The sequence below is a fragment of the Macaca mulatta genome, chromosome 6 (genome assembly GCF_049350105.2).
Source record: "Macaca mulatta isolate MMU2019108-1 chromosome 6, T2T-MMU8v2.0, whole genome shotgun sequence".
Lineage (NCBI taxonomy): Eukaryota > Metazoa > Chordata > Mammalia > Primates > Cercopithecidae > Macaca > Macaca mulatta.
Window position 1 is genome coordinate 141,098,491 of NC_133411.1, and position 26,808 is coordinate 141,125,298.

Consider the following 26,808-nt stretch of genomic DNA (forward strand, 5'->3'; position numbering starts at 1 on the left):
TAGTGATCATTTGTTTGGCAAAATTCTAGTTTAGATCTTCATCTCACCATCTTAGTTTTAACTAAACAAAAAAATTATGTTGCCAGGCAAAGAGAGGACTATACAAAATATAACTATCAAAAAATGGCAAAAGCAGGGGGAGGTACCATGAGAGATAGTGAATATAAACTAAATGATCATCTCTCAAATTTCTGAAGTGGAAAAATCAAGGAACAGCATTTTATAAGCATTTTATAGCCAGAAAAAATTAAAATAAAGATAATTTGAAAAGGTTCCTCTAGGAAGGGGGACTAGGAGTGGGCAGTAAGATGGGACAGGAACTATTTAGGGTAATTTCCTTTGTCCCTTATTTTTAAGCCATGTGCATGTATTTTAAATTAGGATAGCACAGTAAACAAATTCCTGCTCATACTTCAAGACCCAGCTCTAACGGTGCCTACTGTAGTGCCAACTTCTTGTTAAAGTAGAACTTCACTCTACTGTGCTCCTCAAGCACATTCTCTGTTATCAGACTTCTCACATTTCACACATCTATTTATGAGTCCCTTCCATTGCTCAGAATTCTTTAAAGGTAAAGACAGTCCTTATGTTTCCCCATCAAATCTTTAATAACTGTTAAATGCATAAAAATACAAATTTTGTTTTAGAGCAAAGGCTTTTGGAAGCTGCCAGTTTCATTGCCAGGTCCTCCACTTACCAGCAATGAGACTTCATGTGACTTCAGGTATATTACCTAACCTTTCTGACATTCTGCTTATTTATTCATTCTGAAAAGTTGCTGAATGCAATAACAGACTGTATCATCCCTAGCACAGTACCAAATGCATAATGAAACGCTCAATAACTCTTTGCTGCCCTAGTGAACATATTAATGCCAAGCTAAATTAATAAGGATTGCTGAAAGCAATGCCCTGTCTCTAAGGTAGAAGTTACCCCGTTTGTTCCCAGGACCATGCTGGGATTGACAGGCAGACATCAACATATAATAAGATTCTTTAATGGCTGATTCCATGCTTAATGTGAGAAATGCTCAAGATGAGTGTGGAGCATCTTATTATACTAGATAACAAAGGAAGATAACGAAGATAAGGTTTTCTGTATCAGTATTTTATAATAAAAATAATTTTTTTTTTTTTTTTTGAGACGGAGTCTCGCTCTGTCGCCCAGGCTGGAGTGCAGTGGCGCAATCTCGGCTCACTGCAAGCTCCGCCTCCCGGGTTCACGCCATTCTCCTGCCTCAGCCTCCCGAGTAGCTGCGACTACAGGCGCCCGTTACCACGCCTGGCTAGTTTTTTGTAGTTTTTAGTAGAGACGGGGTTTCACCGTGTTAGCCAGGATGGTCTCGATCTCCTGACCTCGTGATCCGCCCGTCTCGGCCTCCCAAAGTGCTGGGATTACAGGCTTGAGCCACCGCGCCCGGCCAATAAAAATAATTTTTAAAAAGATGAATAGGCGACTTCTACTTCCAAGATAGAATAGCTTATGGTATACCAATTTTCATTCCTAAATGAATAAAGCTGAATAAAATCTTTTAAAATTGTTGGAAGACATCAATGAATTGCTGAAGCAAAAAGAGTATGAGCATCAAGATCCTGAAGAACGATAAATCTTGTGGGTGAGCCAAAAGTTCGTAGTCTCTTTTATCCTTAAATAATTTACTGGCTGGGCGCGGTGGCTCACGCCTGTAATCCCAGCACTTTGGGAGGCTAAGGTGGGCGGATCACCAGGTCAGGAGATAGAGACCATCCTGGCTAACACAGTGAAACCCTGTCTCTACTAAAAAATACAAAAAATTAGCTGGGCGTGGTGGCAGGCGCCCGTAGTCGCAGCTACTTGGGAGGTTGAGGCAGAAGAATGGCGTGAACCTGGGAGGCCAAGCTTGCAGTGAGCCCAGATCACGCCACTGCACTCCAGTCTGAGCGACGGGGCCAGACACCATCTCAAAAAACATATAATAATAATAATTATTATTATTATTTACTATTATTATTATTATTATTATTATTTACTGATTGTAGCCATGGGGTAAGAATGAGGATCCAGAGCAATGGGCAACTACTAAGAAGCAGAGAAACCAAAAGAATTTTTGACAGTGTCAAGGGGCATTGAAAAACCAAAATTAGCCAGTAGTTTCTCAGAATATTGAATAAGAGGGAGGAGTGGAGAACTTGGCCAGACACTCAGCCTGTTTACCCAGTGAGGCATTTTCTGAATTCTGATGCTGTGCAGAATGGAAGGCTAAGAAGGTAAGCAAAAAATATCTGCTTAGATTAAAAAATTCAAATTCTTTGAAAAGGAGGATAAATTTTTTGGGCCAAGTCTGGTACTGAGAAGACAAGAACTGGAGTTGAGGAACTGCCAGTGGGAACAGATCCAGTGAACACACTAGGCTCTCAATTAGAAAATCTTGGAGGACTACATCCTATACCAGGGGAAATAAGGGTAAACCAGAGGTAGAGTCTTAAGAAAACTACCACCCAGTCTAGTCAGCTCAGATCCTTACTGGATTAAGGTGATTGATCCCCATTCTGCATAGTAGAGGAAAGGGTGAGTCCTTTGTGCAGGAAGTTATCCATCCAGAGGCTCTACCATTTGTCATACACATTCAATCAAAAATTACCAGGCATATCAACAGAGTGGACCAAACGACCAGAAACTAAGGAGGGAAAAAGACAATAGAAAGAGAGCCATAGAAAATCAAAATCATGGCGTTATCAGACAAAAAATTTCACACAACTGATTTATCAGTCCGAGAAAAACAGAGAAAACAAGACAGATTCTCCAGAGAATTAAAATCCATTAAAAGGACATGAATGGGCCAGCCACAGTGGCTCATGCCTATAATCCCAACACTTTGGGAGGCCGAGGCGGGTGGATCACTTGAGGTCAGGAATTCGAGACCAGCCTGGTCAACATGACAAAACCCCATCTCTACTAAAAATACAAAAATTAGCTGGGCGTGGTGGCACATGCCTGTAATCCCAACTACTTGGGAGGCTGAGGTGGGAAAATTGTTTGAACCTGGGAGGCAGAGGTTGCAGTGAGCTGAAATCCCGCCACTGCACTCCAGCCTGGGCGACAGAGGAAGACTCCATCTCAAGAAAAAAAAAAAAAAAGACAGATGGGTTTAGCAGCAAAAGTAATAAATGAATTCCAAGACAGATCAATAGAAAATATCTAGTCTGAAACACAAGGAAAAAAGCATGAGAGACACAGAATAGGAGACATATAGAGCACTATGAAAAGTTCTAACATTCAGATTACTGAAGTCTCAGAGCAGATAGAGAAAAAATGGGACAGAAACAATATTTGAAGATATAATGTCTGAGAAATTTCCAAAATTGATCAGACGTCAACCCAGAAATTCAAGAAGCTAAATGCCAAGCAGGAAAAGAAAAAGAAACCCACACTAAGTACACCATAGTAAAACTACTGAAAACCAAAAAGAAAAAAAGTCTTTAAAGCAGCCAGGTGGGGGCAAAGTTACCTTCAAAAGAACAACAAAGGACCAGATAGCAACTTTTCAACAGAAATGGTATAAGCCAGAAAACAAAGAAATCTTTAAAGTCCTTAAACAAAGACTCCTGGATGCACTCGATAGAAGACAGAATTAGTGAACTTTGTACAAAACAAGTATAAAATTCTCCCCAAATATAGCATAGATATAAAAATATGAAAGATTTAAGAGATAATATCATGATATGATCCAACTTACAATTAATCAGAGTTACAGAAGAAACAGACAATGCTGAAAGAGAAAATCATTTAATTTTCCAAAATTGATTAAAGATACCATTGTACAAATTCAAGAAGGCAAAAAAGTCTCAAACAGGAAAAGAAAAACCTAGTGTGCCAGTCATGTTTCCGTTCTCAGCTGCAAACTCATCCTTGTAGTCTCTACTGTTCTACTGTAGCTGCCACTCTGTAAACTACATTTCCCAGATTCCCTCCCTTATCAGCTGGCTTCCTGTTAGGGTCTACCCATGGAAGCCACTAGAGGGAGATTAGATGACAGTAGATAGCAATTGCCTTAGACCCAGTGGTTTTTTGCATGAGACAATTTTATATATTAAGCCCTTGAGATTTGGGGATTATTTATTACTATAGCAAAAGCCCATCCTATCCTAATAAAATATGCAAAAAATTAAAAGTAGACCTTTACACTTCATACCATATATAAAGATAAAATTAATGACAAAGACTATATAGCTTTCAGAAGAGAACACAGGAAACATCCTCATGATCTTGGGGTTTCTCAAATAAGACATAAAAAACATAAAAAGAAAAAGCTTGATAGATTTGACATAAAAATTACAAGCTTTTTATCAAAAGACAAAAAATAGTAAAAAAACAAACCACAGAAGATATTTGCAAAATATATAACAAAGAGCTTGTGTACATATTTTAAAATTTCTATGAATCAAAAAGAAGACTTGAAGAAACCTAATAACTAATAACATGAAAAGTTGTAAACATTATCAACAATGTTAAAATAGATACTATACATGTACTGTCTTAGGTAGAGCTGCTATAATAAAATACCATACATTGAATTAAAAACATTGATTTCTCATGGTTATGGAAACTGAAAAGTCCAAGATCAAGATGCTAGTAGGTTTATTTCTAGTGAGAGCCCCCTGGTTCATAGGCATCTTCTTGCTGTGTGTTCGCATGGCAGAAAGAGGGCTAGCGTTCTCTGGGATCTCTTCATAAGGTCACTAATCCCACTCATGTGGGCTCCAGGCTTATGACCTAATTACCTCCCAAAGGCTCCACATCCTAATATCATCACATTGGAGGTTAAGATTTCAACATATGAATTTGGGCAGAGGGGACACAAACATTTAGTCGGTAACATACCAAGCTAGCTAAAATGCAAAAGTATGAAAATACTAGATATTGGAAAAGGTTAGAGTAATAAGAACTCTCATTTACTCCTGGTGAGAATGTGTATAATGACCTTGGAATACATTATTTAGCAAAGTTGGAACACCATTAAGACTCCACATTTCCACTCCTACATATATATCCTACAGAAATATGTGTTTATATGTATAGCAGGAATCATGTATAAAAATGTTTATCACAGCATTATTCACAATATACAAAGACTGAAACCAATTCCAATGTTTATCAGCAGCATACTGGCTGTATTATGGTATAGTCCTACAATAAACATTAACAAAACTGTACTATAAAGATTAAAACAAACTACAGCTACACGACATGGATGAATCTTAAAACAATGTTGAACAAAAGAAGTCACATACCCAAGAATATTTACTCTGATTCTATTAGTAGAAGTTCAAAATCAGGGAAAACAGAATAACTACTTATTTAGGGATGTAATCATGGACGGTAAAACTATAAGGACAAGCAAAGGAACGAGTACCACACATCACTAGACAATGGTTATCTCCAAAGTGCTGGGGGCAGTGAAGGAGATGTGATCTAGGAGGGGTTCCCAAGGGGCTCCTGAGGTACTGACTTGAAAACGTTCTCTTCTCTAACTTGGTGTTGACACAGGTGCTCCTGCTCACCTTCATTTTTTTTTAAGTATACATCTATGTATCATGAACAATCCTTATCTCAAAATTTTAAAATAAATTATACATTATAACAGCATTACAATCATGAACACGTGTGCTATGTTCTCTGGGAGACAAAGAGAAATTATTTACCCTACTTTCCCGAAAAGGACACTGACACTTAGAGGAGACACAAGTGTTGAAACCAGGTCTCAAATCCAAGACCCAAGATGTTTTGTTACTAAAGCATTCATGATCCAGACTCTGCCTGCATGGAGGCGATGCACAGGAAGTGATGAACCTGGTAAAAGCTTCCAGTCTTAAAAATACTCCAAGTAAGGCTCTTTAAGGCTTCTCGCAGGGACATTTTATTTTTTGGTTAAAGCCACAATAGATAGAAATGCCATAAAAACAAACAATGTAAACAAGGTATCAGAACTTTGGTTCATTGAAACATCTCACACCTAAAACACCTGAGGTACAAAGGCACCTTGCTAGGTGCTAGACAGCTAACTCTGCTGCAGCCACTTTGATCCTGGTCTTGGGGCCAGGGATGGCACAGGCTGAACGGAAGGGCTGGGACTTCAGTCACACAGGACTCGCCCTAGTATGGTCTCCCTCTGCTCCAGACATTCATTTCTCCAAAAACCAGCCTGATAGAAACTGGAACATACAAAGGTGTCTGTCACATTGAACTTGAAGATGACATGGGCTGCAGGACCAGGAAGGGGAAGGACAGAAAAGGATGTCAGTCAACTTCTGTTGATCCACAAGGTCTCAAGAACTCCTGTCCTCGTTCATGGAACCACTTATTGGAGACTGTGAAAAGAAAGCAAGCATGTTACAATCCTATTGGTCAGTTTAGTAGCCTGAATGAATGACTCCTTCATGATGACCCCTGCACTGTGCCCTGGAATCAGACACAAATAAGACAAGACATGATCTCAGGCCTCAATTTGCTAATGAATTGGTGAGGAAGACACATGTAAACAGGTAAGTGTATGAAATTCTGCCAGTGGGACAAGATACATGTGTGCAGGTTGCCATGGGAATAGCACCAAAGAGCATCTAATCATGCCCTTTGATGCCCATGACCTTCGATGCCCTTTGGCTCTATTCCCATAGCAACGTGCACACATTTCTTGCTCTTAGAGAGAAGAGGAAATCCTAGGGCTAGAATATAAAGTTAAATAGAAGTTATCCTGGGAAGAAGAATGACATACCCAGATGGTTCTCTCACCAAGAGGGTCCCAGGAGTGACAACAGGATGAGAAAGTAATCAAGGCAGGAGCCACCCTGACGCGTGTTGAGGACTCAAGAAGCCTAACATTACTGGGAGGTGGCAGGTGGAAACTGAGAGGTAGGATGTGAGGATGAGGAAGCCTGTCAGCATTGCAGAGGGCTTTGATGTTAACCTCAGGAGCTGTGGACCAGCAGATCTAGTCTGTATGCCATGGGCACAAGAGCAGCAGAGCTGCCGCCAGCACTGTCACCCCATGCCATATCTTCAAAAACACAGGAACCATGATTCTGTTCCTCACAGACTCTCTCATAATGAATCAAAATTTTATTTCAATGCACTACTGAAGTCACAGAGCTTTTAAAATATAAAGTAATACACGTAATTCATTGAAAAAAAATAAAATTGTCACAAGGCTTATAATGATAAACAGCAATCTCCGAAGCTTCTCCTTCCCATCCCTAATCCCCACTCCCAGGGAACATTAAACTCCTCTAGCTGTTTCTTCTGATATTTAACTTCATTTTTCTAGGTAACATGCTTTTAGTTCTATTCCGTAACTTTCAACTTTGAAATTCTTTTATTCTACCCCTAAAACATATACTTATCCCCTCCCATCTTTCTGGTACAGGTAAATCACAAGTTTTAGTTAAAGTAATACTCAGTGTGTACATAATTATATCATGTAAGTGTTATGCCTGAGCCATCCAGTAGTTTATACTTATCTCTTGTACAACTTTTTTTCCCCTGAATTCAGCAACTGCCTTGTTTTCTTTTTCATTTGCTTAATTATCTGCGAACCCATCACTATTTATCTTCAAAACTCTCCAAGGGGGCTACACACTCATCTCCTTAACAAACACTTCCTGTCACATCCTGGTTTAAGCCTCTCCGAGGCTCACACAACTGCTCCCAGGATAAAGCTCAAGCTTGAGCCTCTGCAGTTTGGTCCCAGCCTCCAGCCTCATCTCCTGGCCCCTGTGCCACAGGTCTCCCTTTCTTCAAGTGACAAGGGAGCCTGTCCCCACACCCATATGCTGGTTTTAGCCTGTGCCTCCATCCATATGGGCCTTGTTCACCTGAGGCACTCTTTCCCCTCACTGCTTCCAGCTCTCCACTCTGCTCCCCCAGAAGCCTTGCCAGAGGGTCCTGGACCTATGGTGCTTATGCAGCTGTTCGTCCTCAGGCCTTCTTCCGCTCCCTGTGTATCTCCGAGTGTTTCCAACCAGCTGCCTTGGCATTTACCAGGTGCATGGACATGACATGGCTGGATGGTAGTAACAGCAGAAAAAAAGCTAAGAAGGGAGACAATCTCTGCAATTTGGCAGCAGTTATCTCCCAGCTCAGAATCTAAGGCCAGTAAGCAAAGCCCAAGCTGAGGCCACCAACACCAACACCACCCCTTAAGACACTCACCCCACTTGCAGCCCACAAGCACAGGGCAGGCAGCGTGTCTTGTTCGGTAGTCACCTTCCCCGCTCCGCAAGAGGTTGTACCAGAATACAGCTGTACCCTGGGAAAGAGATTGGTCTTTTCAGAACACATTCTTAGAGACTGTGCTCAGGGACCTGACCTCAAGCATCACAGAAGCTCTGCCCTGAGCAGAAACACCCTCATTTCCCTATGGATGGGGGACAGGGCTCTGGGACTCCAGCAACAGAGACTTTTCCCAGAAAGCACCTACCTTTCTGGAGTAGAAGTCTGGGAACTCACCCGCCCCTGAAGGGGCTTCCCTCCCTGTCCCTTCTTCCCAGGGAGAAGCTGGGGCTACAAGGTCAGACTCCAGGTGGGCTAAGGCACATCACAATGACAATCAGGCAGGCCAGGTAATGGTACTGGGGGACATGGACAAAGTAAAGTCTGAGCCTTGCTTCAACCTCTGACCCACAAGAATCAGAACTTACCTTCTTAGGCCAAATTGCAGCCCCCAGATCAGGGAAGACGGTGGCACCACCAGCTTCTACATCACTCATCTGGAAATATAACACATAGAGCTTGGTCCTCCTAAGCAAGGCTCTCAGAGCAACTGAGCCACAAAGGACATGACAAAGTGTATAGATCACCCCCCTCTGAGCATCAGTGACACTGCTTGGAGTCTGCTCCATGGCCAGCCCTTTAGCCAAGAAAGGTTTTCCCATACCTACTTAATTAGTGTGATTCATTAGAACAGTCTCCATGTCATGAGTGTTCAAGAGTTGAGGCCCACAGGAGACCCACATCCAGGCTGTCCTTGGATGAAAATAATCTGAGTCTGTACTTAGAAAATGCCTGTTCTGACCCCCACCCCTTGAATTCCCATCTAGCCTTGGCCTTGCCTAAGCCACTGTACTCAGCAAAGTGCCCTGACCAGGAGCTCCCTACTGTTCCCAACACTATGTGCAGTCCCCACTGCAGCTCTGTTTCTCTGGCTCTAGTAGTTTGCTGCTCTAGTCAGACCTTCACCTTCCCAGAGTAGCCACCCTTCCTGGGGCCACCTGAGTGGGAAGGTGGGGCACTGTGTTTCTAGAGGCCCTGCTTTCTCCCATGGTAAGGCCTTAAACTACACTGAACACAAGTTCCACACTAGCAAGGCTGCACTCATGCCCACAGAGCATGCCTTGACTCATGGCCAAAGCACTACTTCTTTCCCATACGGCTCTCTTACTTTTTTTGTCCATAATGTAATAAAAATTGGAGCTAAAAAATATTTCCACAGGACACATACCAGACTAAGTGAAGGGTACTTGACAGACATATGGTAAATGAATAAGACAAAAATGGCTTCTCACAGCCCTGGGGATCAAACTCAAATTCTTTTCTAGAATCCCAAGGCCCTGTCAGTCTCACTAGCCTCTCTCCAGACACACCAGCCTTTTTCTATTTTTCCAACATCCCAAGCTCCTTTTCTCTTACAGGACTACATACACTCTCTCTCGTGCCAGAAACCATGTTCTACCAGCTAATTTCCACTCAACTTTTGAGTCTCAACTGATATGTTACTTCCAAAGAGAGGCCTCCATTGAACCCCAAGTCTGGGGTTCACAGCACCTGTCTCCATAACTACATAATACTCTCTCTGATGTTTAGGCTGGGCGAGGTGGCTCACACCTGTAATGCCAGCACTTTGGGAGGCCAAGGTGGGTGGATCACTTGAGGTCAGGAGCTCGAGACCAGTCTGGCCAAGATGGTGAAACTTCGTCTCTACTAAAAATACAAATATTAGCTGGGCATGGTGGTGCACGCCTATAATCCCAGCTACTTGGGAGGCTGAGGCAGGAGAATCACTTGAACCCGGGAGGCTGAGGTTACAGTAAGCTGAGATCGCGCCACTGCACTGCAGCCTGGGCACCAGAGGGAGACTCTGTCCCCCCGCCCAAAAAAGAAGAAGAAGAAGAAGAATCCCTCTGATGTTTAAAATAAGTCTCTCATATTGGACCTCAAGCACCACAAAAGAGACCACATACGTTCTGCCCACCAGCATGTACATAGCACAATCCCCAGCATGTAATAACCATACAACAAAAACGTAAAAGGAAAAAATGGACCCAGGCTTCTGTCTCTAAGTTACTTTACTGCCTCTATGTCTCTTTAGAGCTGGCTCTCAGCAGAAGGGAGAGGAAATTGTTCCTCATGTGAAAGGTAAACCCTACAACCTATGGATGAAACAGAGACAAGAGGTGGGAATCAGGCCACTAAGCCTTGGATAAAACAAACGTGGCTCTCATCTAGAGAGAGCTAACGCTGTCTCCTCACTCTGGTGCCAAGGAGGGAACCCTCCAGGGCACCCATCCCAAAAATCCAGACTAGCACTGTGCCCATCAAAAAGGAGCCAGAATGGCCAGGCACAGTGGCTCACGCTTGTAATCCCAGCACTTTGGGAGGCCGAGGCAGGCAGATCACCTGAGGTCGGGAGTTCAACACCAGCCTGGCCAACATGGTGAAACCCTCTCTCTACTAAAAATACAAAAATTAGCCAGGCGTGGTGGCCAGCGCCTATAATCCCAGCTGCTTGGGAGGGTGAGGTACAAGAATCGCTCCAACCTGGGAGGCCGAGGTTGCAGTAAGCCGAGATCACACCACTGCACTCCAGCCTAGGTGACAGAGCAATACTCCATCTCAAAAAAAAAAAAAAAAAAAAAAAAAGCAGCAGCCAGAATATGCTACAACATGGATAAACCTTGAGGGCATTATACACCAGCCACACAGAAAGACAAGTATTAATACTTTGATTCCACTTATTTAAGTAACCAAAATCACAGAGACAGAAAGCAGAATGGTGGCTGCCAGGAGCTGCAGGAGGGGAATCTGGAATTATTGCTTAATAAACTCTGGGTAGAGTTTCAGTTTTAGAAGATGAAAATAGATGGAAATGAATGGTGGTGATGCTTGCACACTATGAATGTATTTAATACCACTGAACTGTACATTTAAAAATGGTTAAGATGGTAAGTTTTATGTTGTGTCTATTTTATCACAATTTTAAACACTGGGGAAAAAAAATAGCCAGGAATGTTAAAGTCCTGGTGGTGGCAGTGGGGAAAATGAAAAGAAACAGAGGCCAACTCTCCCTGTTGCAGTCAAGAAGGGTGCTGAAAGCCAGAAGGACCTGACCATTACTCTATAGCAGATGGTATCAGCCCTGATGGGGGTGGGATATAAGGCAGCCCTCTGGACCCAGGGTCCCCTTAGGGCCCATCAGCACACATCATACTCACGTAGTTTAAGAAAGTGGCCACACGATTCCCCGTCCCTAAATGCTTGAAAGTATGTCGCTCATCATTCTACAAAATTAAGTGAGAATGAACAGGTGGGCCTGGACCCAGTACTTACGTAGTTAAGAAACGTCGCTAACCTATTCCCCTCTGTTTTGAGGCCGCTGTCAAAAGGTCGCTGTAACAGACAACAACTTTCACCGAAGTTTACAACAGGCTTCATCCACCACCCACAAGACTAGGACCAAAAGGGTCATGGGAAGGTAATAAGTGTGTGTTCCATAAATCAGCCTGGAACATGTGCCAAGGCTGCAAAGTAAATTCTGGTTAGGGCATGGGGTTTGCAGGGAAAAGGAAAAGGGAAAAGAACAGTTTTCACAAAGACGTAGTGAGGCTCTTTGCTTTAGAATCAGGGCAAAGGGTGATACAGTTAGGGCAGGGGATGAACTCCCCACATCTACATGGGAGACAGCCAGGCTCCACTGTGTTCTGCAGGATCCCTGGTTCCAGATTTGGGATTCACCAGTAACAAAGAGTTTCTCCCAATGATGCAGAGGTGGAGGGAGGACAAGGGGTAGGGGTACTGATATGGAGGCTGAAATGCTCCTAGAAGCTCCACCCTTCTCAAATCAGCTAGAGTAGGGCCCTTTGAAAGCACCTGTGATTTAGGCCTTACCCTAGAGAAGTCGAAGTGTGGTTCATATTGTCCTCCCACTCCATAATTTGCAACCTGTGGGAAATAACAGCATTAGACCTTGTAAGCAGCATGAACAGCTCTGTAGCAGCCCATCACTCTAAGGATACAATCTTCCCAGGCCTGAAAACAACCAGAACTCCCAAGAGCAGCCTCTCTAAGGTGGAAGACAACCATGCCCTGCCAGCACAGGCAGAGCAAACATCACAAACAAGTCTACATTTCTGTCCAAGAGTAAGGCTGCAGCACAAATGTGGTTTCCCAAACAAAACAAGATGGGTGAACTGCATATGATCACTGAGGAAAAGCTCCAGCCCCTTCATGGACACTCAGACAGCAGTAAAGGGAACACTGCTTGAGGCCAGCCCTGGCCCTGGACCCAGTTTGTTTGGGACATATTAAGATAGTAATCCAGAGGAAAGTCAGTAACAAACTTAAGAAGAGGATTTTCTTTTTTAAACTAGTTTTGGAGGTACTTAGCACCTTGTACTGTTCCTACCACCACTGCTATTCCTGGTGAGACTGCATGGGGCAGATTCCCACAGTGGTCTACTGCATGGAATGAAACAGCACAACATGGGTGGCCAGCTGCCAGGCGGCCAAGAATTACCGCACTACATCAGCACCCCCAGTGTGACCCTGGACCTGAAGTAACGTCTGAGCAACTACCAGGTGTCATAAATTGGATTAGAAATTGTAAATGCCTTTGTGGACAGCTTATCAGCAAAATGGAAAGTCTTAAATCACAATTATTGTCTCAGCTTCAGTAGACAGAATGAAAGACAAGGTTAAAGATGAAGCACAGAATCTGATATGGAAGCTAGTGGATCAAGCAGCACCACCAATGTCCGTCTGGGAACAGCTGGTTAGTGTGTCTCACTGAAAACATAAAAACCTCTGGGGCTAGGCCATAAGTTCTCAGAAAGTTGGTATTTTTTGTATATCCTTTTCTGCTATCCCAACGGTCAGGTGAGAGATGCTACAAAACTAGCAATAACAGAGACCTATAGAAATGTGGGACAGAAGCCAGGCGTGGTGGCTCATGCCTGTAATCCCAGCACTTTGGGAGGCTGAAGTGAGAGGACTGCTTGAGCCCAGAAGTTTGAGACTAGCCTGGGCAACATAGCAAGACTCCATCCGTCTCTACTAATGAAAAAATTAGCTGGGCACAGTGGCGTGCACCTGTAGTCTCAGCTACTCAGGAAGCTGAGGCAGGAGGATAGCTTGAGCCCAAGAGTTCAAGGTTGCATTGAGCTATGACTGTGCCACTGCACTCCAGCCTGAGCAACAGAGTGAGACCCTGTTTCACATATACACAAAAAAAGAAATGCAAGAAAGAAAGGGACAGTGGACTTTATAAGAGAGGAAATTCTCTTATTGGAGCACAAAATGTTGGCAGTATCATTTTCAATATCTACAAAGATAAAACTTTTGATACAAAGCATGGATGAAAACATGCTGTCATCCACTGCTTCAGCCTTTAAGATTCCTGCACCAAAAATACCTGGAAATCCTGTCAACAGCACAAGGAAGCCTGGTTCAGCAGGTGGCCCTAAGGCTGGAGATGCATCTAAGGAGAGAAGTGCCAGAGCAGCTGAGAAAGCATATCTTTGTTTGCAGTCAAGAGCTTGAAGAAAATTTTTTTTCTTTTTTTGGGGGGAGTGGGGGTAGAGACAGAGTCTCACTATGTTGCCCAGACTGGTCTCAAACTCCTGGCTTCGAGCAATCCTCCTGCCTTGGCCTCCCCAAGAACTGAGTTACAGATGTAAGCCACCACACCTGGCCTGGAAGAAAATTTTAAACACAACTGTGACTCTGTGCCAGTGCACTCAGGAAAATTCAATTAGTGCTTGTTGCTGGAGCTGCAGAGTATGACTGCATTTTTCAACACTTCCACTTGTTAAATGGATTGCTTAAACTTACAGATCCCAGGCAGTGAAAGAAGTTGCGTTGCGAGAGCTGGCTCATCTTTTAGGTTTGGAGAATTATATTTGATCATGGTTCTGAAGCCACTGTACCTACACTCTTTAATACAATTCCCAAATAAGTACAAAACACATGGGACCATCTTGATTTGCAGCAGTAAGATTGCCTATCCAGGCATACATAAGTCCCCAGGCTCACGCCTTTAATAACAAGCAACTGTACATCAAGACTGATTCATGTGAGGAGGTATTCATTTAAATCTTTAGACTTACTATTGTAAGAGTGGAGTCAGTTATTTGAAAGACATGGGTATTTACGATGCTAAGGACAGAGTAAAGGCAAAATTAAAAAGGTCAGAAATCACTTTTCTGGTGAGGCTGAGACATCATGCAGCCGAAGTCTTCAATCTTAGAGAATCCTAGAGGTGTAGCATCTCTTCCTCTCTATCAGATAAGCCCTCATCCAATTCACCAGAAAGCCTCAATTACCTTTTTCCTTCAAATGGTCTACAGCAAACATGTCAGCTACAGCTGAAGAACCAGCTCCTTTCCAGAGGCCTGCAGCATTTCCTAAAGGACCTGATGTGAGGGCTGTTGCTGGTGCCTAGGCATGTATCATACCACAAACATTTCATATGGAGTAAGTACTTAGGGATAGATGCTGAAATCCAGTTTCCTGTTCCCTAGACCATGAAGGATCAAAGCCTTCAACACCACTGACTGGCAAAGGAAATGCCAAGACAGTTCCTAGGAGAAGAATGCAAACAAAAATGGTATCTCAGCCACTTGGCAGCTGTGGTCTGAATCTTCCAGAAGATCCTTAACTATAAGAGCCCCTCTACCAAGAGGTCTGGCATTCAGACCCCAGTCAACTGAGCTATAACACTATGAGAGGCCAGACAAGATAAAGTCCAAATTGTAGCAGAGAAGTCAGTCCATAAGCAAGAAGCTGCTATCTTCCATGGGTGAGTGTAAGACAGGCATACAGTGAGTATAGCTGCACAGCTAGCCAGGAAAGCAACCGCGCCAGAGGTCCTGTCTACTTAGCCTCCTGGTCCAGGGTATGAAATCAGCCAAGCAGACTGTGGTCTTTGATCAGAACCATGAAAGTCCTGAAGACTGGCTCTGACACAGAGGAAGCAGTGGCAGATGTCTCAAAAAAAAAAAAGAAAAACAAATAAACAAAAAAAATCTTCTTCTTCTGCTCCATATCTTCTTCTGCTCCAAGAAGATATGAGTCAAGACAATGCCAACAGGGACTCATCTAGCACATCAAGAGTGCCCATCTCTCTTGAAATGGTGGTGTTCTTACACATACGCAGCAAGTGGGAGATGAGACAGAAGTCCTCCATGGATGTGCTTATCTGCAGAACTTATTTAAAAATTACAAAACACAAAGTTGAACTGAACTGAAAAAAAAATATTAAAATTTCACAATACTATTTGCAAGGTAATCAGTATGTTTTTTAAAACTCTGGTAGACTTCACACAAATCCATAAAGATGAACTTCAAAATTGATTTTCCAATTGCTGATGCAGCTACACTTCTTTTTGTTGAAAAAACAACAGCAAAAAGAAGGCTGATTTGTTTGGGCATGTGCAGGCAAAAGTTCAAAAAATCTTTCCCAAATGATCTTCAGTCAATATTCTAATGAGATCTATAGTAGATCAGACCCAAATGCCAATCATAAAGGTAAAGGCTGCTATCTTTAAGTATACACAAACCTTGGCCAAACAGAGAGACCCAGGGGCCTCTAGAAAGATGCCAGTGAAACTTCTCTGACAGTGTCTTAGGTCATCAATTTTACAACAGAACACAGAAGTTCCAATATTCATAAGGGAACACAGCCAGTGCTGATTTGAACTCAATACCCAAGAGGATACTTTAATAAGGAGCTTTACCCAAAACCTTTCAGCAGGGTGCTGCCACGTTTCTTCATAATCACTTCTGAATAAAGGCAGGAAGCCAGGGTCCCAGTGGGAGTACTTGGACAAGAACACTCCACCTGCACCAGCTTAACCAGTCCAGGCCTCTCACTTCCACCTACATATCACAGTGTAAGGTCCCCCAGACCCACCCCTGCCTTTCTTTGTTCTGATTGAAAATCAGACTCCCTTGACAGCTCTGTGACCCAGCCAGCGGCAGGTTTTTCCCTTCAGGCTGGAACACAAGCTGGAGTCTTGAACATTCCCAGGCACGGATGAAGGTGTTTAGGTTGTTGCCTAATACACTGAAAGAAACTAGCCCCAGCCCTGAACCAAATTCCCTAAACCCTCACATAAACTCCATACTCTGACCCCATCACTGTGGAAATACTTAGGTAAAACAACCCTTGTCTCTTGCTGTCCATTTTGAGGATTGCTGCAGCCCACTCTGCAAGTTCCCTAATAAATGTTGTGGACTAAAGATCCAGGGGTTTAGTGCCGCTTTCTTTGGATTCTCAACCGACCCCATCTTGGCAGTCCCTCAGGGGAACTCCCCTGCTGCTGCTTTTGGAGTGACTTCAGCTGTGGTTCAGCAGGAGAAAACACACAGAACACTTTGACCTTCAAATGTATTTGATTATGACACAGAACCATGGCCTCTGAAACCATTTTTAGCTCTCTTAGCAATGTCCCTGAGACCATTCAGGATTTGAGCTTCTGTTGTCAAGAAGACATGAATGAACCTGCCATAGCCACCGCTGATCCCTAGCTTCCAGCACACTTGGGCACCCAGCAGATGCTCAATAGATATTTGTTGAACACTAATTGTTGAAAGCCAACAGGCATGATTAATTCTGGTTTCCTAAAATGAGATCACTCCATATTCATAGCATCAGGCAGTAGTCATACAGTTGGGCCTCTTTTGGCCCAGTTCTGGACACCTTGTGAGACCATCTAGCCAAAAATACCCACTTCCCAACTCCTACAGTCCCAGGGACTATCTGTACCTGTAACAATTCTGCAGTCTTTACTGTTAACCCTGTGATGTGCTGCATCCGACGATTTACTCGGGCCACAACAGGGTCATCATCTTCCTCTAGCCAGGAGCTGGGTAAAAAGAAAAGAGCAGAGAAAAGAAGATGGAAGGGCAGGCTTCCATGAGGTCCTGCACTCTGTCCCCAGAGTCAGGGCCAGCACGAACAGGCAGTACAGGGTACCTGCTGCAACAAGGGGTGAGGAGTCGCCAGCAGGCAGGAAAAGGCAAGCCACCCATTCCTAGGGTAGGCACTGAGAAGTCCTGAAGTTGAGACTTGAGCAGCTACCAACCCCTGCTCTTTGTTTACCTTTTGGAAACCCGATAGCTGGCGACAGTGAGGACTCCTGTCTTGGGATCACGAACAGTGGCTCGTGCAAGCTAGAAGGAAGGAGGAGAAGGAATACTTGATTTGTTTGTTTTGCCTTGAGTATTTTCCCAGAAAGCACTGGGACCACATTTGCTGTCATGCTAGTGGAGGAAGCTTTGCAGCCAATGGCTCTAGCCAAGGCCCCAAGATGCTGCAGGCCAGGTGAGGGCAAAAGTCTGAGGCCTCCACATTCCCAATCTGCAATCAGTTCCTGGCTATTGCCCTGCTCGGTCACTGCTCATCCCTTCTCCTCCCCAGGTCTGCATTGCCTGCAGAATTATGCCTGCTTCATCCATCCATGCATCTGCCTGGCTAGCCCCTTTCCTTGCCAGGCACACATACCACTCCTGCCTGAGCACAGCCTGAGCTTAGCTACTCCCACCATATTCAGACTGTGCCACTATCCCTGAGCCTCCGCCTTACGTACTTCTCTCAACTTGGTCAAGTTCCACCATCCTTCTGAACCTCAGTGGGCTCCTCTGCCAAGAAACCCATCCAAACACTCTCCTGCTGTACCACCTCACACTGGGTTCCCACAGCCTCAAGAAGCAAAGACAGATGGCACAGTTTTCACTCCCTTGGGATCCTTAAAAGTCAGATGATAAAACCAGGAAAAGATTCTGTGAGTTAAAATAAGTGAACCACTGCCTGGAAGTCACCCACTCACATATGTACACACTACAAACACACTCCCCTCATCTACTTCACTCCCCCAGTCTCCACAGACAGGCTTAGTGAAACCCCAGGAGGGACTCGCTGCCCAGAGTCAGCCAACATGGCAAAGGTCCATGTGCTTCAGTTGTGGACTGTCCTAATGACCTCACATGGGTGCAGCCACAGGCCCAGGTACTCCCACCCCAACACACTTCCCCTTGATTTTAATAAATATTGATGAGTGCCTACTTTGTGCCTGGCACTATGCTAGGTAACTGAGACATGGCCCCTGCACTCTTACAACTCAGTCGAGTGGGGAAAGCAGAAAACCAGCCAGGTAACTGCAGCACAGCATGGGTGAACTTAATGTCCTGTGGAAGCTCAGGGAATAGTGTCAAGAATAGCTTCCTAGGGGAGGAGACCACCTAGCTGAGGCCTGAAGGGTTAACATGAGTTATCCAAGTAGAGAAACATTACAGGAACAGGGAAGGAGCAGCAATCCAGAGGCCTGGGAATGAAAATGGGTGTGGCAGTAGGTGTGGATTAAAGGTTAAGGGAAGTAGTAAAATAGGCTGAAGAGACACGCAGGAGCTAGGGACTAGATGCAACCTTGTGGCCAACGAGAAATGGGGAAGGCTTCATGCAGGGGAGGGACACTCAAAATTTGAATGTAAAATGGATCACTGTGAATAACTCATGGAGAGTTGACTAATAAGGGGCCAGAGTGGGGACTGGGAGGCTAGTGAGGCCACGGCAGAGGTCAGCGCAAGAGATGATGGTGGCCCAGGCCAGGTGGTGGCAGACGGAATGGAGAGGAGTAAATGGACCAGAAGGCTAGTAAGCGGGTGAGATGGACCAACCTAGACACTGTGCTGCTATAGCATGATCTGGTAAGATGGCCAGCGCAAGCAGGACAGACGGCTCCCAAACTCCTACTCACGGCCCTTCCTGAGCTCCAGCGTATGTCAGTCCTTCCCTGAAAACTGCAGCCACAACCAGACCCCATCCAAACATCTGTGCCTCAGCATTGGCCTGACACCCACAAAGAGGCTCTGAGCAGCTGTGCTCTGCCCCAGGGGAAACACAGGGCTATTTTGAAAGCAGGCCAGAGACCCCATAGACAGCTGCCAGGCATTCCCCACAGGCCAAATTAAGCTCATTGGCTCTACTTCAAAGCCAGACTAGCATCTGTCTCTCACAGTCTCCAGAAAGGAGGGGTCAGCTTATCTTTGAATAGAAGCCATGTGAAGAGCCAAACATGTTTGCCATCCTTGTTTGGCTCTTCACATGGCTTCTATTCAAATACATGTTTTCCCAATACTACCCCTTGGCCAGCCACACATATATGCACACATGCACACATGCACACAGAAATGTTCTCAGTGTCTGGAACTGAAGAACAGGTAAGAAATCTCCCAGGAAATCCTGGCACAACCAGCAAAGTAGTTTTCTTTCCTGGAGGACTCTGGAGCTGAGTAGTAAGGGGAGTCCTAGTCCCCATTCTCCATACATCTGGCTAGCCCCCTCCCTCAGGCACATTGATGATGCCAACCACTGACTCAAAGCCCTAGATGTCCTAGTACCTCAAGCCAAGGTGTTCTAAGATGAGGTCCAGGGGCCAGGATAGGAACCTATTTCAGGTCTCTCCATGAGCGTCAGGCCTCCTGGTCACCTCAGCCACTACAATTCTATTAGGAGCAGAGCAATAGAGAATCCAGCTAAATCCTCCCTCCCAATCATCAGTGATGGGGTATGGCAGCAAGTAGATCTCTTTGAAAGATGTCAAATGGGGAGCAAATCTTTTATGAACTAGAAACAGAAGAATAATCGTAAAACAAAACCAACAGCCAACTGCATACTTGGCAGTAAAATACCATAGGAATTCCCAGGAAGTTCAGGAATGAGACAAGGATTCCTATTCTTCGTAATTATGCTCTAGAAGTTCTGGGCGATTCAATAAGATTATAAAAACAAAGGAACTACAAGTATTATGAGAAAATAAAATTTTCCTTATTTCCAGGTGTTAATGCTATCCAGGAAACCAAAGAGAATCAGCTAAAAACCAAAAAAGGAATAAGTAAATTCAACCACTAGCTGCAATCTGCATAAGTTTGCTTTTTCATAGGCAAAACAGAGACAGTGACACCGTTATGAGCAGCTGTTCATAACTGTGACATAGTTAATATATATGTTAAGCATTTAGAAGTTCCTGCCACAGTTAAGAACTCAGTAAACATTAGCTCTTACTATGAAATATATTTTTAAAATCAACAGTTTGGCATAGAATAGTAAACTAATATAATAATGTAACCAGTTAAAATACTAATGAAGAAATAAAGTAAATTAACAGTAACAAAGAAACTACCTGGGACTAAACTTAAGAAATGTGCAAGGCTTATATGAAGAAAACTTAAAAAGATATAAATAAATGGAGAGACCTGTCACGCCCTTGGATGAGAAGACCCAATATTATAAAGATATACATTCTCCTCTAAGTCATTCGCTCATTTACAGTCCTAATCAGGAGCTCCACAGGACCCAGCTTCATAGCACCTTATGGAATATTTCCTAAAAACTCTCACACACCAGTCTCCCAAACAGGTGAACTGACACACCAGTGTGGACCTGCCCTGTTCCCAGCATGACTTTCTATCACAGCATTGGCTGTCCACATTGGTTACCCTGTTCTTCCCCACTGGACCACGAACTCACAAGGTCAGGCTGAGTCTGAAGCATCTCTGTATCCCCACGGTAGGCCCATGCTAGACATCAGTAAAGGGTGGCTAGATGAGCAAACCAACCACCCACAGTGCTAGGGATGAGAGAAAGGACCTGCCCCCTTCAGTGCCCCCAGAAGGACCTGAAGTGACACCTACTTTAGGTTTTGCGATCTCCTTGATCCTCTCGATTTCCTCATCAGACATGACATCGTAGTACCTGACGATGTGTGGGCTGTCCCACTCATCCTCCTCTTTGAAGGGGGCGATGAGCAGCTGTGGGGCCCTGTTGCCATGGTGGTACCTACAGAAAAGCCTCTTCTGTCTCCGGGGTGTCTGGAGAGCACAGAGTAACAGGCCCTGAGCTGAGTGAGTCCTAATCCTCGGTCCCAGTCTGGCTGTCTGCAGACACTGGTCTCACCTCATGGCCAGCAGCTGCTCCCTCCCACCACACCACAGAAGAAAACAAAAGTCCCAGCAGGTGGGCATGCACAGTGGCTCACGCCTATAATCCTAGAATCCTGGGGGGCCAAAGGATAGCTTGAGACCAGGAGTTTGAGACCAGCCTAGATGACATAGACCCTGTCTCTATAAAAAATTAACCAGGTATAGTGGTGCACACCTGTAGTCACAGCTACTCAGGAGGCTGAGGCAGGAAGATTGCTCAAGCCTGGGAGGTCAAAGCTGCAGTGAGCTATGATTACACCACTGCACTCCAGCCTGGGTGACAGGGTGAGATGAAAGAAAGAAAAGAAAAGAGAGGAAAAACAGAGGGAGGGAGGGAGGGAGGGAAGAAAGGAAGGAAGGAACAAAAGCCCCTTCAGCTTAACTGGCATGAAGTGACACCCCACAAATCATGCAATCTTTCTTCTCTCCCAAGATCACCTCACATCCTCAAGTCCCTTGGCAGAGAGTAATTTCTGACCCTTTTCATGAAGACTTGAGTAGGTCTGAAGAGCTGGGACGGGGGAGAAACCTTTCTTGGTGGAGGAGGCAGTGGAAGCCATGTAGACAGGGGCATGGAAAAGGCCGAGAGCCTGTCACACCTGGGCCTCCTCAGGAAGCACTAGGATCCCAGGGCTCTCAAAGGCTCAATACCAAGCTCTGGTACATGCTGGTGTCTTTACCACAGAGACTTACTCTCCACTTATACCATGACTTCTCTTGGGGCCTGAGGTACGTCCACCCATCGTTTTCTTCACAACAGTGAGTGAAGCAAAAAGTGGGACACGTTGGGGTAAGGAGGTGAGCTCAGTGGTAACTTAGAGGAGCAACACTCTACCTGGGGCATGAGGGGAGACAGTCTCCTTTCCTACCTCAGAGAATATCCACATGTCAGCCTCACAGATGCCATGAAAAACTGGGGGAGATACTGAAAAAAGTACCTACAGAATGAAGAACACCTTCCCCAAACCTGCCTACCCACAGCCAGAGTCCAGGTCTCCTGTTTTGGCACCCTGGCCCCCCTCACACATCTCACCAGTTTGACACCCTCCCCACGACAGAGGCTCTCGTAAACATCCCTCTCAGGCAGGTAGTCCACAGGCCTCTCATAGATGCCTTCTGGGGTTGCTAGCTCAGCTTCTGTCTGATTTGATAACATTTTTTCTCTCTCTTCCTCCAATAACTGCTCAAAGTACCGCAGATTCCCTCCAGCTCGTTCATGGCTTGGGTCTAGAAAAAGCAAGGAACGAGAAGGAAAAGGAAACCACAAACATCTGTTAGGTCATTTAGAGAAATTATTCTGTAAGGGTTTCTCTCCCAGCAGCTCACTTGCATGCTGCATTCTACCTTCCACAGCATCTAACCAGAGTATGCTGTTCGTAACTGAAAAACCAACAGAGGCCAGGCGCCGTGGCTCATACCTGTAATCCAGCACTTTGGGAGGCTGAGGCGGGTGGATCACGTGAGGTCAGGAGTTCGAGACCAGCCTGACCAACGTGGTGAAAACCCATCTCTACTAACAAAAATACACCATGGGGGCATGTGCCTCTCTAATCCCAGCCACTTGGGAGGCTGAGGCAGGAGAATCTCATGAACCCCAGAGGCGGAGGTTCCAGTGAGCTGAGATCACACCACTGCTCTCCAGGCTGGATAAGTGAGACTCCGCCTCAAAAAAAAAAAAAAAAAAAAAAAAGAGGTAGATGAGTTTTAAAGGCACAGTGCTTTTGGCCTTCTTCAGTTCAACAGCACAAGGCACTATCAATGCCATATTAAGTCCGACTATTAGACCTCAGGCCTCTAATAGCACCGCCACTGTTTGTCACTGTAGCAATCCTAAAGTACATTCTGACTCCTGGGTTGCTCCTGATGCAATAAAGGTTCCACCCTGTGTAGTCCTGCATGGTGATAGATACACCGTAATACAGAGTCCTTATTAAAAAGGTCCACAAGTGCCACAGGCCTGAGTGTATCTATCAGCGACTGGGCAAAGCTAAGGCCAGGATTGAGGTGGGTAAGGAGCTAGTAAGAAGCTGGATTGGACCTAAAGTCAGTAATGCATTAGTCACTGGCCAAGTGACAGGGTAAACTGACTCAGTCCCAGGAGAGGGGTCAGGTAGACGCCAGCACAGTGCAGTTCCTCTGCCACTCTCCATTCCCATCTTACCTTCCCCTAGAATCTCCTTACCAAGGGAGAGCAGGCGGCGGGTGAGCTCCAGGGCACGGTGCAGATCACCCAACTGAAAGACAGCATAGCTGAGGTAGTCCAGCACCTGGGACTTGGTTGTGGTGGCCTCCTCCCCAGCATCAAGCTGCTTTAGCACCTGCTCCATCCACAACACCGTATGATAATAGTCCCCTTCATTGTAGGCTGAGCGGCCCATCCCAAAGCAGTCATCCACACTCAGCACTGCCTGGTACTTGGTTCCTACAGCAGGGGAAGTAAATTGTCAGGCTCCAAAGAGCCTCTGGGTTAGGGAAAGAGATTCCCGCTTCAAGGAAAGCCTGGGCCACTGGATGGGGGGCACTACCAAGCAGAACCCCATCAGACATTTAGACCGCATATCCTAAAGGGCCGCTGACACAGTGAGCACAGACAGATGGCCCTGCCCTGGACTGGGGTTCACAGCCAACCTCTTAGCCTCAGATTCCCCGTCTCCCAAGTGGGAAGGGGCCTTTTTAGGGGGAGCCCCAAAAACCCACCAGGAAGCATCGTTGAGGACAATGGGAAAGTCCTGTGGACCACAGAGAAGCAGATGTCTGGTGGGCAGCTTGCCATATGAGTCTGGAGGATGGGAAAATTAGCTGAATATAAAAAATATAAATTTAGGTGGCAACCAAGCCATGGGTGAGGAAAATTGCTTGCAGGAACTCTAAGGAAAGAATGGAGAAGATGGCTGAGCCCAGAGCTCCAGGGAACACCTACCCAGAAAGAACAGACAATGAGTAACCTTGAGAAAGAACTAAAGACAGGAGAACAGAGGGAGCGGGAGTGGTGTGAGAGACATCAAGGGAGGCCAAGAGCCAAGGTTGCAGTGCCAACTTTGGCTGTTAAGTGGCAGGGACCTTGCTGAGTATCAGCTCAGTGGGTCTTATGACCAAAGGTCATCTGCTGTAGGGGGAGTGCTAGAAAGTGACCATGAAGATAGTTTCAAGCCAATATGAAGAAGTAGCTATAGAAAGATGCAGGATTTAGGGTGGGCTCAAGATGGGAAAGACTATGTGTGCGGTTCCTCAGAGAATAATGAGAAAGCAGATACCATGGAGGGGAAGTAGGGGCTGTGACTCTCCCTGGAAAGCAAGGAAGACTCCCCACAGCCCCATTAACAGCAACGGGGGCATGGCTGACACAAAAGAACTCAGAGAAGGCTCTTTCTGCCTAGAATGAAACCCCTACACAGTAGGCTAAATGCTTCAGAGACCAGGGTCTGCTCACCCCGGTGGCTCAGGAACCAATAACGAGGAACAGGAAGTTGGGGAGAGTAAACACAAGATGAAGTCCCTAGGTAGGCCAGGGATGAGGGGGCTCCTGGAGCCCCTTGTCCCTCTCCACAGGTCTCCTCTGGCTCTGCAAGCCCAGGAACCTGCATTGATGGGGCAGAGTAACATAGCTGACTGAGCTGGGGCTCTGGAGCCGGACTAAGCTAGGTCTGTGTTGGCCTCACTAGGGCGCCCACCAATGTGTGACTATAGACAAGATACCATATCTCTCTAAGTCTCAGTCCTCTCATCTCTAAATAAAGATAATATCAATTTTAAAGAGCTTGTTCCAAGAATTCAATGAGATGACATATGAAGATGTCTCCTATGATCCCCAGGATGCTAATGACCAGTAGCTATTATCAACATGTCTCCCAGATGCCAAAAATGCTAAGAATGGCTCCCTGGCACTCAGCATCCTCCCTAGAAGCCAATTCGAATGTCTGCTCCCTGGAGAGCACTTGGGAGAGTGACAGCTGAGCTAAGTGCTGATAGGCAATCAGACATGGAGTAGCCCAGCTGACATGGGTAAAGGTATTCCTATAGAGGGGTGAGACAAAAGAGCTGAGTGATAGGCAAAGCTGAGTACAATGGGCAAGAAAGCCAGGAAAATAGAGTCAATACAGGACTCCAAAGATCACACACAGGAGGAGTTTGGGTGTAGCCTTGGAAATTAAGCATAGTAATCAGGAACTCATGTGAACAAATGTGTGCTTAAGACCATATGGAGGATGGTCTTAAGCAGTGAGCTGGAAGTAGGAGACAAGTCAGGATGGTATTTTGATAATCAAATTGAGAAAAAAGTGGCTGTGAGGCTGGAGTCAGGGGATACGTACAGAAGACATGAGAGAAGGAGGTAGAATCCATAGGCCTTAGGATTCTGGCTTAGGCAGCCAGAGGATGGAGGTCCTTTTTGCTGAGATAGAAGGATGAGGGGGAAGGTAAAGTGTTCACAAGGAGATGAGGATTTCAGTTCAGGACACATGAAGTTCGAGAAGTCCATGGAACATTCAAGTAGAGATGTCCCAAAGGCATCTGTCTACGCTGGTTAGAAGCTCAGGAGACAAACCTTGGCAGGTAACACAGATCTGGATGTCATCCACCTCACATGATGGAAATGGCGGGGCTCACCTGGGGAAGGTGTTCAGAGAGAAGATGAGGTAAGGATGGAGTCCTAGGGAGTAATTCCCTTCTGCTCCATATCCCTATTCAGGACACTCACAGGTTTGCTGAGTGAATGTGAGAGGTCAATGCCAGGGTGTGGTTCCCTTCTCCAAGCAACCAATCTCCAGGCTACAGGGTGAACAGATCTTGCAGGTGCCCTGAACTGCCCTCTCTCTAATGGAGTCTAAAGTGGGCAGCTGGGGCTCTGGAGCTGGAATAAGCTGGGTCTGCATGGGCCTCACACAGTGAATCGCTGGGTTTACTGGTCTCCAGTAGCCCTCAAAACATCTTCTTATAAACACTAACACTGGGAAGTCAGTGGGAGATGGGCCACTTGAGAGAAAATGACCAGAGAGGCTAAAAGAGAAGCAGATATCAGTATCCCAGAATTCAAAGGAGGAGAGAATATCACGAAGAATGAGGCAATCCATCTGTCAAATGCTGCTGTGAAGTTAAAGAACATTATGTGTGAACCTTGTTCTCTGCGTTTACCAGCCAAGTGGCCACTGATGACCTTGCAAGAATAGGATCAGTGAACAGGGGGGAAAAAGGCCAGATACTGTGAGTTCAGGAGTATATGGGAACCAGGAAAGTGGATAGAGTGTAGATTACTCTATCCAGTAGCCTAACCAGGATGGAAGAAGAGATGGATCAGCAGCAAAGACTCAAAAGAGTCTCAGATACTGAGGGAGGCAAGTGTAAGATGAGCAAGAATAGAGCCTATATGTGAGCTCAAGGGTAGAACCCGGAGAGGTGGAGACAGAATGTATAGGAGCAGAGACTGTAACTAAGAAGACTCAGGACAGGGGGACACTAAGCCCAGATCAGTCTTAGATGAAAAGACATTGGAGGGTGGGAGACAGGAAGCAGGTCTGAATGCAGATCTGTGCGGTGCTCTGGAGACAGAGGCAGAGGGGGTTCCTGAGCAGCAACTCTGGCTTTCTC

General features: G+C 45.3%; 1 protein-coding gene across 10 annotated transcripts in view; it reads right to left on the reverse strand.

The window, feature by feature from the left end:
* Window positions 1-5,872: 5,872 nt before the first annotated feature.
* The window catches only part of P4HA2 (prolyl 4-hydroxylase subunit alpha 2), a 35,434-nt gene continuing 14,498 nt past the window's right edge, over window positions 5,873-26,808 (reverse strand). For 5 of the 10 annotated variants that reach the window (XM_015140693.3, XM_015140696.3, XM_078004098.1 and 2 more), the window contains 10 exons: window positions 23,408-23,647; window positions 22,259-22,452; window positions 20,938-21,114; window positions 17,348-17,418; window positions 17,012-17,111; window positions 12,136-12,189; window positions 11,463-11,528; window positions 8,673-8,741; window positions 8,185-8,281; window positions 5,873-6,347 (listed from right to left, as the gene is read on the reverse strand). In XM_015140693.3, coding sequence (XP_014996179.1) covers window positions 6,277-6,347; window positions 8,185-8,281; window positions 8,673-8,741; window positions 11,463-11,528; window positions 12,136-12,189; window positions 17,012-17,111; window positions 17,348-17,418; window positions 20,938-21,114; window positions 22,259-22,452; window positions 23,408-23,647 — 1,139 coding nt within the window. In that variant the 3' untranslated portion in view covers window positions 5,873-6,276. 10 annotated transcript variants of the gene reach the window in all.